General features: G+C 32.9%; 1 protein-coding gene, 1 non-coding gene and 1 pseudogene across 3 annotated transcripts; all 3 read right to left on the reverse strand.

Moving 5' to 3' along the window:
• Positions 1-1533: 1533 nt before the first annotated feature.
• Positions 1534-8379, reverse strand: LOC108220127 (pentatricopeptide repeat-containing protein At3g53170). 2 transcript variants are annotated; one of them, XR_001806672.2, is made up of 3 exons: positions 7801-8379; positions 6520-7713; positions 1534-4674 (listed from the first exon to the last, which is right to left on the reverse strand). XR_001806672.2 is itself a non-coding variant. In XM_017393805.2 (2 exons), the coding sequence occupies exons 1-2, from the start codon at positions 8128-8130 to the stop codon at positions 6607-6609; spliced, it is 1437 nt and encodes a 478-aa protein (XP_017249294.1). In that variant the 5' UTR covers positions 8131-8378; the 3' UTR covers positions 6155-6606. The 2 variants fall into 2 exon arrangements, 1 of the variants encoding a protein (XP_017249294.1); XM_017393805.2 differs by lacking the exon at positions 1534-4674 and having other exon boundaries at positions 6155-7713; positions 7801-8378.
• Positions 8322-8393, reverse strand: TRNAW-CCA (transfer RNA tryptophan (anticodon CCA)). Its single transcript has one exon. It is a non-coding gene; the product is annotated as a tRNA-Trp (tRNA).
• A 1192-nt stretch (positions 8394-9585) lies between these two features.
• Positions 9586-11901, reverse strand: LOC108221186 (transcription factor MYB75-like; annotated as a pseudogene).
• Positions 11902-21812: the final 9911 nt, after the last annotated feature.

The following is a 21812-nucleotide window of genomic DNA, read 5'->3' on the forward strand; positions in this document are numbered from 1 at the left end:
AATATAAGCAGCCAGAACAACTCTAATAGTACGAGGCCTTTTGGGAGGTGCTCAAAAACAAAAGCCGTGCGGGCTAGGCCCAGAGCGGACAATATCGTACTATTGTGGAGTTTGGCTCGCTTAGCTGGCCCAACAAGTTGTGGGAGGAGCGGAAAGCTAGAATATAAGCAGTCTTATTCTTCCTAGTATTGGAGTACTAACATCCATGCGTATATTATGGCGCTTCTGAGGCGAGGTATTGGTCACATTTATGGATACTGGCTATAAGAATTTCATATCTATGGAAACTTGTATATATAGTACATGCAGCATGTCAGGCCCGAGTTAATTTGTACTGGCATATGTATGTTGAGGAAACTTTATTATTAATGAAACTTGACATATACAAGTCATTCCTGTGCGTTGAAACTTTTATGCAACATAAATTTTTGTTGGAGAAAAGGATGTCACTTGCTTTCTGGTGTTAGTTTCTGCATTTCTTCTGTAGTATGCGGTTATCTGTTTTTGTTTTTAAGCTTTCTAACTCATCTTCATGCTCTTAACATAATTACTGACACTGAATTTCTGCATCCATCTTCTTTGCATCATATCGAAACTTCCCTCTGGGCAACATATATATCTCGATCTAGATTAGAGTTTATGCTAAATTGACATGAATTTTCCTTTCGGTATATTGATATAATGACATATCTACTTGAAAATCACAAATGTAGTGCAAACCTTAGATAATATACAAGTATTAGATCAGTGAGGTGGAAAACTAGAATATATTACAGTTTCTTTTATCTGATTTTCAACACATTTATGTATGCTTTCTGATCTGAGGTCCTTTAAGGTTCAGCTAGCAAGTATGAGAAGCCAAAATATCTGTTTTTTATTTGTATTTGTTTAGATTGTAACTTTGTAGCTGCTAATATGTTCCATTGCATGTGTGAGGGAAAGTTCGTAGACGAGAGCTCGTATCATGTATGAAGGCTAACAATTAACTCTTGGAGATATTTCACAAGTAAGTATACCAAATTATTTGATGAGCAATGTTAATTATGATAGCTGGATAGCTGCTATGCTTGGTTTACTAGCAACTAGCTTACATGATCACATTAGTAATTCATATCATCATTTTTTCGTTATGTTTAAATCTTTACTAAATTGAGAAGATATTCCGGTTCCCAAAGCCCAACGAGCGGATGATCTTACTATGATAGTTTAAGACTTCAAGCTACACACACACACACCAACTTTGGAGCTCTCTATCTTTCTGCACTGTCCTCTCTTCCCACTGTAAAGCAATACAAAGGGAGTAAGAAGAAAAAATCGACTCGTTTTTGCTTTCTTTAAAGCTGTAGCTCTCACCAAATCCCTTTTGTTCAATGACTTTTACAATCTGGTGATTTCTACGTGACCAGTGAATTGTTGTCTATTTATCAGACTTATGTTGGTGAGTTTAACAACTGTATCTAATGATTCTAAGGCACACTACATAGAAAGACTTTTTATATATTCTAATATCAAACAAGAATTTATCAAACACTCTTCATAAGACATTACATTCTCATCAAACATCGACACTAAGCTGCTCTCAGGCTACAACTTCATATCAAAACCTTGAAACATAGTCAATATTTCTCGGCCAAAAATGAATGTGGTGAGTGCTACATATCTGATCACAAATACCAACTCGACAACCCTGTATACGACAACTAGCAAACCAGAACTGAAAAAATACGAGTCAATCTCCTTAGCAACTACTAGGAACAAAACTCTATAACTATACTAGAGACCAAATTAGCTAATTTAGTACTCGGACCAGGTGCTCTTGATTCCCCTTCCTTGTCTGTCAATCACGCGTGCATCAGGGTTCTCGCTGTCTGCCAAGAACCCTGTTGCAGTTCCTTCAAGAATCAGCCATGACCATCTTCACTGATTACCATCTGCATGAGACTGAAACTGCGAATGAGCCTAAACCAGTAGCCCTCGTCTCGAAAGGACTCGGAAAATTGAGGCTGCAGCATATGCTGGAGCTGGTGATCTGCAACCAAGTCCATATGCAGAATGCAAAGCAATAGGGTGGTGCATGTGTTTATAAAAGTGGGATGAAATGGGGTTTCTATATATGTGCACTAGTGCAGAAATGTCAGTATATATACGGAGTGCAGAGACGGAAGAGCTAAGCTAAAACCTAATCTTGTATATTCCCGCATGCAAATGTATCACTTTAATGTACAGTGTCACCACTAGTACATGATAGTGAAAGAAGCAGCTAAAGAATAAGTGAGCACTTTCACAATTAATCATCTATATGTCTTGGTCTTCTCCAGAAATTACAAAATAATATGTTCTTGCTTTGAATTAATATTTAAGCTTGCATGTACAAAATGGTCCCGATTATAAACGAACACGATCCTGACTTCAACCCAACAGAATTTATTATCCCGATTATAAATGAACGTGATTTACGTCAAAAATCTTCACAGTTTTAGAGCCTTATCTTGAAATCATTTGAAATCATTTTATATGAATTTGAAAATATGTAACTATAAAAATATATGTCTGAAATCTGATTTTAATTAAGTGTCTCGAGAACCAGAGATCGGTCTTGTGTATTTATTATTATAATCCTGATTGCTGGATGAATTTTAACTGTTGACCCCGTATAGTGTTTTCTAAGCACGAGACGTGTTCCCGTCTAGAGGTTAAAAAACGATAATGTACTAGAAAAAATGTTATAATCTTAGCCGGATATTCATATAGCGGTCCAGAATTTATAAATTATTTAACTGACAATCATTTATCCATATATTAATTAATTCAAACTCTAGCTTGAAGATTCTAAATTAGTATCCGATTTGAAATCTGAAATCCGGAAAATACGTAAGATGGAATACGAACTGGGATTGATATCTTAGATGGGGCAGTGTTGCTATATTGTCCTGTTTGCGGTGCCTGAAAGTTGAGCTTCTTTATTAAAGCGAGGCAGCATGGTGTCCTTTGCATATATTTAAGGGGACCCTTTAATCTTTTAACTTTTGTTTGTTTGAAAATGTTTGCCCTTGTGTTTTCTTTTTTGAGCCGGTTGCTTCAAACTTCAAAAGCCTTCCTATATATTGTCCCTTTTTTACCCCCCATAAAAAAAGGGTGTCTTTTTTGTCAACCTTAACATGTTTAATCGTTTCTTCGTGATATCGACGTTTATGTTAATTTGCTTTCCCTCCTAGTAACTCTTTCATCTAGTATAGATGAGAATGTGTACGATATTTAAGTTTATCTTCTTAGACTCTTACAAAATCAAATTTTTTCATAATAGCATCAGATTTCAACGATCTTAATTAAAAATGATTGTTGAGAAATGTATTAAACAACGATTATGTAAAAAAAGTTGAGTTCAGACGATATTGGTTATAAAAATTGACTATATTTTAAAAATGTTATGTTATTATTATTTTTAGTTATTGTAAAAATAACGTATTTTTTTTGGACAGTTGATGTATGTAATCTTGTAAAAGTCTATCAAGTTTACCAATTAGAGTGTTTTTCTCTTAAATATTATTTATTTTTAACATAAAACACCTGAATTTTTTGCTGAATATTCTTATAAATGGATACCCATTCTAACAAAAAAAAATCCCTCAATACCATGAGTAGAAGAGAATCTAAGATTAATCATTAGTATCCCATTAAACTTTTTAAGTTATCTTTTGTCTAACAAATCTGGATCAATCATGTTTTAAGTTTCGATTAAGTTCTTAGATTATTTTTATTATTGTGATTATTGTGAGTATATATGTATCTTATTTTCATTTCCCTCCAAAAATAAATATATATACTATTTTAATAATAAGGCACAATAATAATTATACTGCTGAAATTGATATATTAAGATGATCTCTTCAAACCAGTAGAATATTTCTTTTATTATATTTATAAGACTAGAATATTATTGGACTTGTCCTAAGTCACTCAATTTTTAAGAAAAGATACATATATACACGTATTCCTTGATTAATACTCTCTCCGTCCCTATTTATCTGTCCACTTTGGAAGTAAAAATTTGTCCCTATTTATCTGTCCATTTATACTTTCAAAACTAATTTAATGATAGTTTTTCAAATATATCTCCATAATTTCAATTTTCAAGGTTTGACTTATTTAAAACTTGGTTGACTTCATGTTTTCAAGACATAAAGTAGGGGTATTGTATTTTCAAGATATTAATTAGAGGTATTTAATGAAAAAGTTTATACAATCAATTATTCCTTGGTATGTGTTTTTTTTTTCCAAAATGGACAGATAAAAAGATAAAAAGGGTCGGAAGGAGTAAGTCTTAACGCAAGTTATCATTCATCTATAGTGTGCAAATTAGGTCTTAAGATGTTTGGGCCCATTGTAGGGTACAGAAAGTAAACAAGTAATTGACAATTTGGGCCATGAAAGTAAGTTGAGGATCGGGTATTCTTCGCAATCAGAGGACCATTAGGACAAAAGGCTGCATCAGGACCATCAAAAAGATCCAACGGCTGTGTTTTGTCAAAAGCAGTGAAGTGCATGCTACGAATGGGGTACACAAACTTTACCCCCACAACTCCCCGGAGGATTAATTCTGGCCTTTACTTTTTTCACCCGTTATGAACTGACACGTGGGACCTAAAATTTTTCACGCCTCTTTCTTCTTCGGTTCTGCTTGATAATGATAATCAAAGTAAACACTAGAAATTTGAGGATGATTGTAAATTGTAATTTTTCTACACAATTGACAGTCTGCAAAGTTCTTTGAGATATGTAAAAACAACACACAGAGGAAACAAGAATATACTAATATTAACAATTTAGGTCGAGAAAGACTGGGACATGATAGAATTAGAAGTGAAGACAAGAGACTGGGATGAGAAGAAACTACAGAGCTCGGTAAATACCTAAATAGCAGAAGTGATAAGAATAGGCGCCAAAAAACCTAAAAATCCCGCGAATCTGTTGTATAGGTTACTAGCAGGTTACCTTAGGAATCGATGAATTGGAGAGCTATCTGGACGATTGAGCGAGAAATTTGAGGATGCCTCGTCCAGCAGTTTTTTATTTGTCATCCAGGAAGTCCAGTCCAAATAAACATGATTGCTATCAAAAATCTTAACGAGGCCCATTCTGAATGAGCTCATAATATCTATCATCCAGATGTTATCAAATGATCCCTTAAATAAAACAACTAGAAACTTTTTTTTTTTTTTGAATAGTTAGAGCAACTCCAATGCAATGCTATACTTGGTTCTATTGCTATATTATAGCATCAAAAGTAAAAAAACTCAACTCCAAAGGGGTGCTATATTTGGATGCATCCATGCTTAGATGCATCCTTGGTTCTATATTTGAAACCAAGGATGGATCCATCCATGTTGCCACATCATCAATAACTAGAAATTGGAAACTAATTAATGAGTTAATGAGTTAGGTAAAAGTTAATGAGTTGGTTCTATATAGAAGTTAGGTAAAAGTTGATGAGTTGGTTAAATTTGAAACTAGTTATAGAACTTAGCATTGGAGTGCAAGTTTTATTTTAGCACCAAAAAACACTTTTTGGTGCTATATTATAGCAATAGCAATAGATATATAGCATCTAGCATTGGACTTGCTCTTAGACCCGTAAGTCTTATAAATGAGTATCTGTTTGTTTCAATAAATTTCAATGAGAATCCAACTCGCAAAGTGGGATTGACAAGAAAACTTAAGCAATCTCATCGTGCAACAACTAAAATACTTAAACCAGCCCATTAAGAAACTTTACATCTTAAACAAGCCATGCATGCCAACTTTCAGTCCAGGATGATCAAGCTCCAGTATGATATACAAGGATACTGTGAGAATCTCTTGGCGGACAATTATTAAGTACATCATCACAGACCACAGATGTATATATAAATTGAAGGAAACAAATGCGGCTGTGCAGCACTCAACTGAGGTTTATTGCTTATAGGGATCTTCCGGACAAAGCTACTGGCTCATAAATTAGGCAGGGAGCAAATTTCTTATAAAATCCAACAAAAGAAAAAAAAGCGCAGGAAATTCACATACATGAAAAGACACCAATTGACTACTGACAAGCTATAAGGAAAATTGATGTCTTGCACCAGGTGCTAATATAGCGTTTAATTGTTTTTGCTAAAACTTGTTTAGTATGCGTTGACATTCTTGAGCCATATTAAAAAAAATTACTGTTTTCTCTGTAAAGGAACAACATCAACTGACTAGATCATGATTGGTTATATCACAATACTCTGTAAACTAAGAAGCAAACTCAAAAACATGTATCTCAATGGATGAAACAAAAACACAAGTTAGAATGTTTTGGGAGGTAAGTCAAGAAATATATATCATAGATTAAGATATCAGATGAAAGAGCAGATTCTGATTCCTTTGGTTTCAACTGAGTCATATTAAAGTGTGCGAGCATATAGCAAGTTAGCATCAAACTTTTCATATCTGTTAGTTCAAATCCTTAATGCCATGATAACAAGGCAGGACGAAGCTTACCAGGATGTCAAGTTAATCATGATGCATCTTATGTCTTGAGGTGGACCCTTGATTAACAGAACGTCGATCTCCGAGTCCAAGCCAACTCTAAGATATACCTGACCTTGGTGTGGCACTAATCATCTTACTTTCCAACTCTTGAGCAGCCTCAACCATATTCAGAGCATTGTAGACTTCAATCATTGTACTGAAAGTGATATTATCTGGTAAACATCTTCTCTTCCTCATTTCCGAGAATAACTCTCTCATTTTATCTACATTACCAGCCCTTCCATAGGCAGTGATAGCAGAATTAAAGAATGGAGTATCCAAAATTACATCTGTATTTTCCACTTGCCTCATAATCGAATCAACTTTATGCATAAGACCTGCTTCAGAATAAGCACTGATGAGAGTGCAATAAGTGATTGAATTAGGCTTTAGTCCTTGATGCTTCATCTTGAGGAAGAATTCTTCCATTTGATCAATATTTTTTACTCTCCTGAATACATTGATAACTATGTTAAACGTAACAATAGTTGGGGAGACGAATCTTTTCTCCATAAACTCCATAACTAAACTCATTTTCTCGTACATGCCTGCTTTTCCATATGATTGAATCAATATATTGAACGTTATTATGTCCGGGTTAACTCCCATATGTTGAAATTCATCAAACCATTTCTCCATCTTTTCGATTTGTCCACAGTTACCATAAGTTCCAACAACCGAATTAAACGTGAAAACGTCCGGCAGGCATGTGCAACTTTCAATCATGATTGTCAATGAACTCTCCATCTGCTCAAACAGTTGAGCCTTTCCATATCCATCAATTATAGTATTGTATGTGACAGTGCTACACTGGATTCCCAAGTACGACATTTCTTGTAAGATGTGCTCTACCCTATCAAATCGACGGTATTTAAAGCAACAATTGATCAGAACAGAGTACGTATGCACATCAAGTTTGCACTCGGAGAATGACTTTATATCCTCAATAATCTGAAACGCCTTATCAATGAGACCACTGAACCCATAAGCACTCAAAAGCGCAGTATAAACATCAATAGTTGGCTGCAAGCCTTCTGATAACATAATCTCGAAAAGCAAACTAGCTTGATTAGGTTGCCTGCACTTGCCAAGCATCACCAGTAGCTTTGTGTATGTTTGGCCTTTCGGTTCATACCAGTGTTGTTTACGCAGAAGATCAAATATCTAAACAATCAAACACATCTAACTCAAATTACTTGAAAATTCATGTTGCATTTATAACTAACTTGAAAACCAAGAAATCAAACTTACTTTGAGAGCAGACTGCCATCTTTTCGCTTTGATAGCATCATCCAAAGCTTCTAAAACAGCTTTGGGCCACAAGCGAGTGTACTTCCTTGAATCAGCTTTCCTTTCAACACGTAGAATGGCTGCCTCAGTTCTTAGTATATGAGCCAAGTTTTTGTTTGATGACTTTTGTAGACCATGCCCAGATTTCTCCAAGTTTTTTGCTGCTCTGGGTACCAAAATTCGTGGGCTTTGTTGTCTTTTATGTTCTTTCAGACATTTCATCGAACAGCTTGTGGGCATTGATGACCAACATGTGTTGATTGTGTTCGGGGGCCTTAGCTCCATTGTCATTCAATCCAGTTTCCAATTATTTTAAATGATTTCGTGTAAAGTTGAAAAAAATAAATTAAAAATCAGCTTCCAGAATTTCTTTTGCAGGTCTCGAAATATATACTGGTAGTATATCAAAACTGATATTCTTTAGTTTTGAGCGATACTTGTCTTCTTCAGCTTCAACGTTTAATACAGAAGACACTTAAAACTGAACCTGACGTGAATCGAACACGCAACCTTCTGATCTGGAGTCAGACGCGCTACCATTGCGCCACAGATCCTTACTTTAAGGATGATTTATTTTCTTAATATGATCAAAGTAGAGTTCTAGAGCAGCTGAATTTGTTGTCAGGAATCAACAAGTTTCTGTAGTTTGAAATGCCAATTGCCACATAATAACGAGATCAAACAACCAGACCAGTGCATTAATACTGTTTTATAGCCTGTGCAATGTAGACCTTTTTATTATTTTATAAATTTTATTCATAATATATTTAAAATGATAAAAATTATTTATCAATAAAAATCATAATTTTAAATTAAATAAAAATATAATATGAAGTTATATTATTTTTTAAGACAAAACTTATTTGTGCAGTACTAACCTCTTGTCTCGTCCTTTTGGTTACGTCTTAATTTTGTCCTTTGTCATCGTGCTTATTACAAAAATGAGAAGAGAAATTAGTGACCAGATGTAGAGTAATTTATGTTCAAGATTTTGGCCAGTTTTAAATTTAAAAGATTTTATTGTTGTCCTAGATGTTGAGGATTCTGTTATGTATAATATTTTTGATTAATTTGTATGCGAAAATTGTGTATGTAATATAAATTTCTATTACGATAATTTCATGTCTTTCTTTTAATTTTTTTTGTTGATATGTATTTGTGTAGCAGAGTTATACATGTGACGCCAACTTCTATTAGATTATATTTATAAATGTATTTTGTATTAGAATTATGATACCTAATGTGATTTACTTATTTTTCTAAAAAGTCATATGGTTTCAGAAATAGAATTGGTAAACATAATTTGTTTTGAATTAAGAAAAGAAATCATAAACATGCAAGAACAAGGTAGAATTTGTTTTGGATCCCAAACTTAAAATATTTTAGAGAATTTTCAATATATATTAATAATATTAAGATTCTATTAATTGTTGCACCAATAATTTAATATAAATTTTAGCTAATTTTATTATTTTTATGATTCAGTATAATTTATTTATTAATTTTATTATTTCAGTGAAAAGTGAAACTATGATCCCATCAACAAATCTCGAATAATAATAAACATTATTACAGTGTTATATTAAAAAAAATATACTTGCAAAGCCAAAGACAACAGAATTCAATGCTAAGCAGGATAACAGCAGAACGGACATAAACATTAAACAAGCAAGATCATGAACATGATCATTATTTCAAACCCTTAGCTTAATATAACCAACAGGATATTTGCTGGATTTTTATATATTATAACCGACTCAATCGGACATGGTCTGGTGAGTCTAGAAGATCCCAAATGTCACTGAAGTCATTTGAAAATTCCATTGCTGCAGCACTTGATTCATCGGTCTTCCACATTAGGTCTCTGTGTGCATCCACATTTTCTGAACCACTCGAGGATGCCATCAACAATCCTCTTGATGAATCTTGCTCTGGATCATCAATATCTATTTCTGCAAACAAATTCTTCCACCACTCCGTGCCATCTTCATCCGGTGTCAGGGTCTCAATGCCTTCGTCATTCAGTGGCAGTGTTGCTGGCAATGATGGGTTTTCATTGTTATTGATGTTGTTGTTATTCTATAATGTCTTGTCATTCAAACCAAATCTCATGTGATTCTTGAGATTAAGATTATAGCATGGTATGCTTGTGCCTTTGGAAAACCTAAGTGGAAGAGGCTTAAGAACAGTAGTAGCAGTACCACCAATACTAGTTGCAGCAATGTTACTATCTTGTTTTCCTTGAATGATCTCTCCTCTTATTGCCACCTCTTTCTGGTTGCTGCGAGTAGCGAGCTTCTTATGAATGTTGGTGTTCCAAAAGTTTTTAACATCATTAGCTGTTCTTCCTGGCAGTCTCCCCCCAATTAACGACCATCTGCGTATATTAACACACAATAAACATATACGTCTATGTTATCTTATTAAAATCGAAACATTAGAATTTTGATGTATCTTACGATAATTAATAACAGTTTTATACATGTATGACATAATCTTTCCGCTCACAATTAACTTTACAATTCATTATTTTTTCTAAAACAAGACAACATGAAAATGACAAACAGTATATAAAATATTATACTCCCTATGTCCCTCTAATTTCTTTACACTTTTTTCCATTACATCTAGACGCATTTTAAGACGCATATAAAACATATATAGTTTCATAACTTCTTTTTGAATTTTTTCTATTTCATATAAAAATTTAGATAGTAATTTTTCATTTAGAGGAAAAAAAAAGTTCAAAATAATTTATCAAACTATATTTTATAAGAATATTAGAATACATGTCGTGCCCCTGTCCTCCAATGTAAACAATTAAGGGGGCGGGGTCGGAAGGAGTACTGGATTTCATGCTAAATTTTTGAGTATTTATTTTGGGAAAACCGGCCTGTTTCCTACTTGTGGCTTCACTTTTTCTTAACCCGTTTGTATAAATAAATAGAAGTATTTTTAAGAAGTTGTGAATACTAGCTTTTCACTCACAGTCTGTACTTTCTTCCAAACATTTTATTAACTTACTTATTTCTTACTTGTAGTACTCCACTTCCTTAATTTAAACAAAAAGTCTTTTATTTTAAATTAACCCAAACAGTCTTTATATTTTATGTTAAATTGAACATGTTAAACTTAACTATCATTATACTTTGCCTTTGTTATCTTAAACCATCAAATTTCTATGAAACTATTTACAAGTGTCATTCCGTAATTTTGATAAAGTACAACGTTTGTAACTAATGTACAGTCACTTATCTTTTTTTTTTTTAGGCAAACTCGTCAGACAGCTACTCCTTTTTTCGTGCCACTCATTTTTATAAAAAATATTTGCATTACGCGATGCATATTTTAAGATTTTTATAAAATATAGAGTTCTATAATTTATATATTTTTATTCAAACAAAATTTTTTTTAAAACAATTTATGAAATTATGTTTTTTAAGAGTTCTAAATAAGAGTTAAATGATCTGCCCCAAACACATATATTAATTCTTTTAGCAACTATATATAGTTATTTTTATCCATCAAAACTTGAATGTTGTTGCTATATATAAAAGAGAAAATGCCAGTAAAACCATATTAGCATATTAATAATATAATATAATAATATTAGCACTTTACTTGTTTCCCAGCAGCCTATGAAGGCGTATCATAAGATCCACTTCATCCTCACTGAATTCTCCTCTTTTGATGGTAGGCCTAAGATAGTTAAGCCACCTTAGCCTGCAACTCTTTCTGCATCTATTCAACCCTGCATGCAAATACATATTATGTTTTTATAAGCAATATACTTTTTATTAAAATCCCGGCTAATTAATTTTTCAATATCAATAAATAGTTATAATTATATATTTTATTTTTAAAATTATATATTTTATTTTAGATTATTCTGATTCCCGTTAACATGACCAAAGTACCAGCTCTCTGAGGAACAAGGTGCCACTTTCCTTCTCCATACTTGTGGATGCATTTTCGGAGAAGAGCGTCTTCCTCAGAATCCCATGCACCCTTTCGCAGCTTTGAAGACGTATTTCCACTCTTCATGCCCTTGGAATAGCTCATTGTCACTACACTCTGCATGAATGCAATGGTATTGGATAATAAGCACTTGAATACTTACCAACTGAACTTGCTATTTATACTAGCTAGATAAGAAATACGATGAATCTTGATTCTTCAAAGGTTCCACGTGCTTCCATCCTCCCCAAGTAATTACGATGAATCGTCAAATCAGACAAGTTTGCGTTTTCATGGTATTTTTGCTTGTTTTGGATTTCTTCCTAAGGCTAATCTGAAATGGGACAAGTTTGCGTTTTCGCGGTATTTTTGCTTGTTTTGGACTTCCTAATTAAGGCTAATCTCAAATCGGACAAGTTTGCCTTTTCTTGTGATCGATTGTTATAAATTGTCTGTCATTTTCTGTACCTCGATCATTCCATAATTTGGGAAGTTGTTGGGGATCAATAAGGTAGATTACACGTGCATCAACAATGAAAACAAGCACGATGGTCGTGAATAAAATCAGAAATCATAATTAACTGAGATAAGTAGAAGCACGGCGCACCGTGTAAGACGCTGAGACTTTAGTTTCGTCCAGATCGCCGGTCCGATCGAGAATATCATGAATTCTGAAATTCACAAATTACAAATAATATCATGATAAACAATGTTGTCCTATGGTTTTAGAATATGACAGGATTAATTATTCTCAGATTTGAGCTAATCATGATGGACCAAGCCAGGACATTAGATCTTGATTACTGTACAATGATCGAGAATTATTCAGAATCCGAGATTCAGGCATGTTCTGGGATTAAGAGCAAGTCTAAGAGTGTCTTAGTTGAAGCCATATAATATAAAATATTACTCCCTCCGTTTCAATTTACATGTCCACTTTGAAGAAAATTTTTTGTTTCAAATTACTTGTCCACTCCAACTTTCAATGCAAAATCATATTTCCTAAGTCAATTCTCCTCCACATATCTCTTATTTATATTTCCTAGATCAATCTCACACCACATATTATGCTTATTTAATGCAATTAATGTGTGAACAACCACTTTTCTTAAACTGTGTGATTTTTTGAAAGTGGACATCTAATTTGAAACGGAGGGAGTATATTTTAGTATTTTAGGATATATTTTCTTGGAACTCCAACAATGTGTTTTATTCTTACAGGATGTTTAATATTTTTATTAAAGACTCTCTTTCATCATTAAAACATAATATAAAAATAGAGAGAGAAAGTGAATGTTGATGAGAATTTATAATAAAATATGGAATATGACAAAGGAAGATGTGCCTCAAAAATAGGGTTTGAGGATGTTATCCTAGTGATATAAGACATCACTAGATATTGTTGGAGCAACTTTTTTTCATCAAATGCTCTAGATAATAATTTAGAACATCATATAGGATATTTCTTGGACTTGTTCTAAGGTAGATACTCCCTCCGTCCCTTTTTATCTGTCCATTTTGAGAAAAAAAACACATACCAAGGAATAATTGATTGTATGAACTTTTTCATTAAATACCTCTAATTAATATCTTGAAAATGGTGGAATACCCCTACTTTATGTCTTGAAAACATGAATTCAACCAAGTTTTAAATAAGTCAAGCTTTGAAAATTGAAATTATGAAGATATATTTGAAAAATTATCATTAAATTAGTTTTGAAAATATAAATGGACAGATAAATAGGGACAAATTTTTACTTCCAAAGTGGACAGATAAATAGGGACGGAGGGAGTATCTTATGTGATGTTACCAGACCATAAGAGTAGCTAACTTATGTGGTGTTATCAAAGGACACGCACGTAGACCATAAGAGCACCTATATACGCATTGGTGTTCCTTAGGACTCATAAAAGTTTTGGACATTTCCATCCCTGTCAAAAATCCAAATTTGGTACTCCCTCTCTCTCATTTTAGTTGTCAGATTTTTATTTTTGTTGGTCAAATTGACTAATTTTTGATCAAATATTATAAATCACTCTTTCATTATTTTTAAAAACTAAAAATTATATTTTAAAGGAGATTAAAAGTTATTTCCGGTGACATATTTTTTTTATTTTTTCACTTGATAATATATTAATAAATTTGAGTCAAACTTTGATCAATTTAACCGGCACAAACCCAAAGGTGACAACTAAAATGAGACGGAGGGAGTATAATTTTGTCCGAAAGCACTTGAACAGTGAACTAAAAAGTGATCCAGATAGTACTCCGTCCAAATTTGAATCCATACTACTAAATATTGTTACCTTTATCATTTAATGATTTTGTTAATGTTATTAAAGATAGAATATTAATTAATATTAGAATATAATTAAAATGATGATTAATCACAAATTAAATTTTCAAAATACATGCAATTTCAAAATATATGAAAATTAGAAACATGAAACAAAATAATACATCACATGTGATCAAACGTTAATACAACATTAAATAAAAACAAAATTATCGATTTAGACGTCGGCTAAATCAGTTCTTGTTCCAAATCGAGAAGTTGAGACGGTTCCGAATGATAAAAATGAGGGATTTTAACAATTTATCGATCGCTACAAAAAAATCAAAGATAAAGACGCCCATCTTGAATTTCGAAATGCACTAATTGAGCATTTGTGAGAAAAATATACTAATTCTGAGAATTAATATTCTTATGTAATAATATTTTAATGTTTTACTTCATTTTTATGTACCGTTTTATCGCTTTCAAATTATTTTGTAACATTTTATTATTGTCTCGTTGTTAATTTTATTATTATAATTAATTATGAAATTAGTTAATCTTTTTTGAACATATTTACAAAATATATGAAAATAATAAAAATGAATGAATTTGAATCTATATTTGGACCACATAATTCGAATAGGATTTGAAATGTGTCCTTGATGATCTAGATTTTGATCTATAATTGGATTAGTCTTTTGGAAGGACCCAGATAATATACAAAATTCGAAACATATCTTTGAGTTGGTAGATTTCTTGATTTTTTAATTGACCCGAAACATATCTTTGAGTTGGTAGATTTCTTGATTTTTTAATTGACTTGTTTAGTTTTTTTTGTGTTAATCTAATATTAAAAAACTATACAGCATGATCGAGTCGAACAAGCAGTATATTGCAATCGCCTGTTTTCATATAGATACAGTTTAACGGTATTTTGAAGATGTATTATTCAAAAACTAAGAAAAAAAACAAAGTAATTAAGTGATTCGGAATTTTACACCGGTAAAAATCGATTGAAGCTCCGGGCGGCTATGACAAGAGAGGTCTGAGAGAATTAGGGTTATGTAGGGTTTGTGCGATGGAGATTGGAATGTTAACTGACCCCTTTTGTTTTGAAATTGAAAGAGGTATGATCCGGAAAACCGGAAACAATCAATGAAGAATATAAAAAAAATTTTTTATGGAACAGACGTATCAATATGCGTGGATCATTCCTTTCCTTGCACTTCTGGGTACTATGTTAGTTATAACTTATAAGTACCGAAATTAGGCCAGTGATAGACACACAAAAGAGTATACTTCTATCACTTTGTTATCTTTCGTTTTCGCTAATCGATCAACACATGATGGTGATGCATGGGATCGTTTTCAAACAACGATTTTCAGTTGAAATTTAATATAAATAATGTCTTCTTTTTTTTGAAACTAAAAAAAATAATATGTCTTCAACTTGCATCTAAACTTTATTGATAATTTATGTTTTATGAGGGATTATTTGACATATATATAAAATATTTTAATAATTAATATATCTAAAATATTGAATAAACAATTAATATATCTAAAATTTTGACTAATGAATACTCACTCTGTACCGATAAATATTTTGCGTTCATTGTTTTCTTGAGACTCCTATAAAATATAGTTTCAATAAAGTTTTTCTTAAATTTTTTTGAATAAAGTTTTGAACGTCAAATTTTTGTTCAGGAAAATTTTTTATTGAACTATATCTTATAAGATATGTCAAAAAGTAACGTAAAGAATCTGCTCGGAGAAAGGAAATAATTTTATTTGATATATATTTCTAAAAAATATGAATGAAAGTATAATTCTTAATTTGTTTCGTTTTTGTAAATAAATATTATTTTTGTTTAGTTATGAATATATTTTATCAAAATAATCTTCAAAACAAAATATAATAACACCTATAAAATATTTTAAATTTATTTTTATTTGCTAAAACTTATTTTAATATTTTATCTTTGATAATAAAATTAAAGATGTCACAATATAAATCTAGTTATATTACATAATAGAATAATACAGATATATTAATAACAAAAGTATGTACGTACAACGTACCAACGCATGTGCACTTGTGAAGCAGAGAAAGTCATAAAAAAGCATATTCTCACTGAATTGTGGTGGCTGAGGGCTCCGACGTGAGAACATCTTTATTTGGCCAACCATTGGCCAACCACTAAGGGATGTAGTAGTATTTGTAGCAAGATTTCATATACCATATGATAATATACATTCTACTTATAACAACCTGAAAGACTATTGACTTACTATCTCTGAAATATAGCCAACCAATATAGCCAGTATTATCGAAGCAAATGACTTACACCTTCGACAAATTTTACATAATGTCTTAGAGCATCTCCAACGGTGTTGACTATAATCGTCGGCTAAATAGGACATGTAAGACATTAGGTAAATTTGATGAACCTGTAACACATTTTGCTTCAAATGGTATTGGTTATATTGGTTGGCTATAATTTAAAAATAGTATGTTATTAATATTTTAGATTGTTAAAATAGAATATATCAGTTTAATATGATAATAAATAATGTTCAATCTTCTTACAGACTCTTACAGACTTGTAGTGGTTCAACAAATTTAGCTATCCAGGTTGGCTAAAATTACAGACACCAGCTCCGTATGGTTGGAGTATGAATTTTTTGAGATGTTAGGCTAAATTTTTTTATTTATAGCATGCCAACTCACCTTTTAGCTAAGGGTTTTCAGTGGTTGGAGATGCTCACATGTCCATGTGCTGATATTCTTGCATTTGCAGCTAGGGATAGCATTGAGATGGTAAGCATCGTCTTCGCCCTCTTAAGAACAAAGGTTGTGTTCACTTGGATGGAATGGAATGAGGGGAGAATGGAATGAAAAATTATATAGAAATTTTATGGAGAAAGAAGAAAGTATGAGCTAATAGTGACTAAATATGAATGAGTTAAATTTTTTTGTGATTAAGATTGTAAAGAAATATGATGTAGAGATGGAATGAGCATTCCTTCCAAAACATGTGGGGTAGAATTCTAGTTAAAATAGTATGAATGGAATGATTGAAGGAATGAAAATTGTATACATTTTGTTAGATCAACACCATTTTTGAGTACAAAATTCATTCCATTCTCCCTCCATTCCATTCACTCCAAGTGAACACAACCTAAGAGTAATCATACATGCAAACGTTAAACATGTCTCATCAGCCTATACACATTTATATAATCTAAAACTTTTATACACGGGAGGACTTGGCTATGATGTACGGAAAAAGGATGGCAGAATTTCAAGAGCTTCAGAGGCAGCTGCTAAACTACCGCCCCCAACAAGTGACGTCGACCAACTAACTCAGTCATTTGCAAACAAATGGTTACACTATCTGCTAAGAATTTTTGCATTGAATAGCTAGGCAGGATCAATTCGTACAAAGAGACGGTGACAAAAAGTAAAAATATACTAATGTTTTATGAATCATAGGTGCACACACCATTGGTCGCTCTCATTGCCCTTCATTCAGTAACAGACTGTACAGTTACAACACGACAACAGTGCAAGACCCGAGCCTAGATTTGTCATATGCAGGGTAGCTAAAGCAGCAATGTCCAGAGGGAAGTACAGATGCTAATTTGGTGGTACCAATAAACCCTTCCAAGTTCCAGCCCAGCATCAACTGATGTAGATTACTACACTGATGTTCTGTTTAATATTTTCTCATGTTCTAAGAGGGGTTTACTTCATTGTTCGAAAGAAAATTAAGGAGGATCCATATAAGCAATCCTCACAGTACTGTAGGGATGGCAGGAAAAACCGATCCGAATGGATACCCGACCGTTTCGACCCGAATGGATCTTACCGAACTTATAAAAAGTACTGTGACAGTACTTTTATAAGTTCGACCGTCTTGCCTAGAGCTTTGAAGCGGCCTGGACAGATGCGTGTGTATCTTAATTGGAGACCAAGTATTGTCACATATTACATACTGTATGCTTATTAGCAACTGATAAAAATTGTGGGAATTCGGAAGTAACATGAAACAAAACCTAAGTGCATCACTAATCATTTTTTATATGGAAATGACTGAAATCCAACAAAACCAGAAAAATGTGCCATGCAATAAGAATTGAAAATCATTAATAGGCGGTTCATAAATAAAAAACTCATCACAAGTGACCAATTGTTCCCGAAAGGACCAAGATCCTACCTAGGCAGTGAGTTCCATGATAGCACTGACTATGTCACCATCATGGGTCTTGATAGCAGTGACGGCCTTGTTTCTTGATACCCCTGCTAGTGTCATGACCAGCTCGATATCAATGGGACTCAGTACATCAGTTTCTGTCTCTGTTTCATCATATTCAGAGCCGAAGGTGTTTGAAACACGAATAGGTTTAAGTCCCGCTAGTCCTACTGGTGCAGTTGTTTTGTTGCATCTCTCGGTTCTTGAAACACGAATAGCTTTTGTAGATGCTTGAATGTTTTTAAGTTCGACATACATCCACAAGCGGTACTGCAACTTCTTCTGTGTCATTATATCCATAAGATCATTCTCGTCTGTCATGGTAATCTCCTCCTCATCTTCATCAATATACGACATCTTGAGTTCTGTGTACCTCGGCAAATCAAAGATATAAGTGATCATGTCTCTCAAATTATCCATATTCGTGTTTAAATTCCCATCAAATATCGGCACACTCAACCGCTTCAGTGTCTTCCCAAATTTAATCTGCAATTAACATAAATCATTACAAGGTCAATTTAAATTTAATACGAAATACTTAACATAATATAATAATTAGTCGAACGAACCTTGAACAAGAATGTATGAGGCGATTCATCAGATTTAAGTTCTGCATGATCGTTCTCCTCATACTTAATAGTTGGCTCAGGCTCGGGTTCGGGTCTGGTTTCGGGCTCTGACTCCCCCGTAGAGGAGTAAGTAATGCAGAAGACATAAGCACACAAAAACCATAAGAGTATGAAGTTAGCAAGAAAACTAACTGTGGTGATCAGGGCCAAAATCATGATGGAGACTACAGAATTTTTCAAAGAGTTTAATTCTGTGGTCGTCATTATATGTGCATTATGAGTGTTTTAATAACATCTAATCCCTATATATGGATATCCTGTACTATGAGGTTTCCTATACTATATTGGTCAAGGATTTCTAATCTGTTTTTGAAACCAATTCTGCTAAGCCTTCTCCGAATATAAATTGGAATTAATCATAAAAACTGTTTTATTAGAAAAAGAATTAAAAAAGTTGTTTTTGCAAAATAAGGACTTGCTTTCAGAAAATATTGCATATTTATGTAATTTTTTTTAAATAAGTGTTTATGGAGTGTTCGGCGTTCTTAATTTTGAAAAATAATTACTTATTTCCAGAAAAAGATTGCATATTTATTTACGAGTAATGCAATTATGTGGCAGACATGTAGAACCAATCAGGCATTGTCAACTAGATTTGGGGAAAAAGATTTGGGGACGTTTTGGGCTGCCTAGTATTTTCCTTTATTTAGTCCTTTCTTTTTAGAAAAAATACTTATATTAAATCTGCTTTTTGATCTCATCTTAAGGTTTGAGTTCATATGCTGGTATTTCTAATTCTGCATTGATTTATCTGCATATTTGAAGCCCTAATTGCTTAGAGGTTCACAATTACACTTATGCCAAAATATTTATGAATGTTTTTTGGTGCTGCAGCAAAAGAAAGAAAGATGGTTGCATCTGCAATTGGAGAGCTGGATGAGACTGGGATCGTGTTGTGTATCCAATGGGTAAAATCCAAAACCAACATGAATTTAGGATCGTGTACCAAAAACATAAACTCAAACACTGAAATTTTTGTGTCGTTCATTTGTGTCGTGTGTCTGAAATTGTCGGGTCTAAATTCAAACTCTTCATAGAGTAGAGTACGATTACTCTAGCAGAATTTTGTCATTCAACATGTGTTTCATTAGATTCTGTAATGAGCCAGCCGCCATAATTAGTACAGTCAAGCAGCAGCAGCAGAAAATTATCCAAAGATTAGTTAAATTAAATATTCATTCCATTCTAGAAATTCAGAGATCCAAAAAAATAAAAATAAAAATTTGAATACTAAGAAAAGCTGCACCAAGCTAATTACTAAAGAACATAGGTATGAGAACATGCCCTGAATCAAGTAAGTAACCAGTCATCCATCTCGAATTCTGGAGTGTTGGTAGGTTTTGAATTACAGATAGGTTCAAGTCCTGCTAGTCCTACTGGTGCAGTTTTTTTGTTCCATTCCTCGGTGCTTGAAACACGAATAGCTTGTGTAGTGGCTTGAATGTTTCTGAGTTCGACATACATCCACAAGCGGTACTGCAACTTCTTCTGTGTCATTATATCCATAAGATCATTCTCGTCTGTCATGGTAATCTCCTCCTCGTCTTCATCAATATACGACATCTCGAGTTCTGTGTACCTTGGTAAATCAAAGATATAAGTGATCCTGTCTCTCAAATTATCCATATTGGTGTTTAAATTCCCATCAATTATCGACACACTCAACCGCTTCAGTGTCTTCCCAAATTTAATCTGCACGTAACATAAATCATTACAAGGTCAATTTAATTTTAATACGAAAAACGTGACATAATATAATAACAAGTCGAACAAACCTTGAACAAGAATGTATGAGGAAATTCATCAGATATAGGTTCTGCATGATCCTTCTCATCATACTTAATAGTTGGCTCAGGCTCGGGTTCGGGTCTGGTTTCGGGCTCTGACTCCGTAGAGGAGTAAGTAATATGGCAGAAGACATAAGCACACAAAAACCATAAGAGTATGAAGTTAGCAAGAAAACTAACTGTGGTGATCAGGGCCAAAATCATGATGGAGACTACAGAATTTTTCAAAGATTTTAATTCTGTGGTCGTCATAATATATAATTTGATTGCATTATGAGTGTTTTAATAACATCTAATCCATATATATAGCCTGTACTATGATGTTTCCTATACTATATTGGTTAAGGATTTCTAATCTGTTTCTGAAACCAATTCTGCTAAACCTTCTCCGAATATAAATCGAATTAATCATAAAACATGTTTTCTTAGAAAAAGAATCGAAAAAATTGTTTTCGCCAAAAAAAGACTTGCTTTCAGAAAAATTGCATATTTATGTAATTTTTTTTTTTGGAAATAAGTGTTTATGGAGTGTCCGGGGTTCTTAATTTTGTAAAATAATTACTTATTTCTAGAAAAAATGCATATTTATTTACTCCTTCCTTTAAAAAAATACTTATATTAAATCTGCTTTTTGATCTTATCTCAGGGTTTGAGTTCATATATGCTGGTATTTCTAATTCTGCATTGATTTTATCTGCATATTTGAAGTCCTGATTGCTCGTCTTCCACTAGAGGAAGATTACTCAAGCAGAATTTTGTCATTCAACATGTGAACCCATATGAAATTAGGATCGTGTCGTGTACCCGATTGGTAAACCAAAAACCGATATGAAATTAGGATCATGTACTTTCGTATCTTGTACTAAAAACGTAAATACAAACAAGAAATTTTCGTGTCATTCATTTGTGTTGTGTATATACAATTGCCAGGTCTAAATTCAAACTCTTCTTACAGTAGAGGACGATTACTCTAAAATTTTGTCATTCAACATGTGTTTCATTATATTCTGTAATGATTGAGCCGCGAGAATTAGTACTGTCAAGCAGCAGCAAAATTATCGAAAG

This window comes from Daucus carota, chromosome 5, assembly GCF_001625215.2.
Source record: "Daucus carota subsp. sativus chromosome 5, DH1 v3.0, whole genome shotgun sequence".
In the NCBI taxonomy this organism is placed as follows: Eukaryota; Viridiplantae; Streptophyta; class Magnoliopsida; order Apiales; family Apiaceae; genus Daucus; species Daucus carota.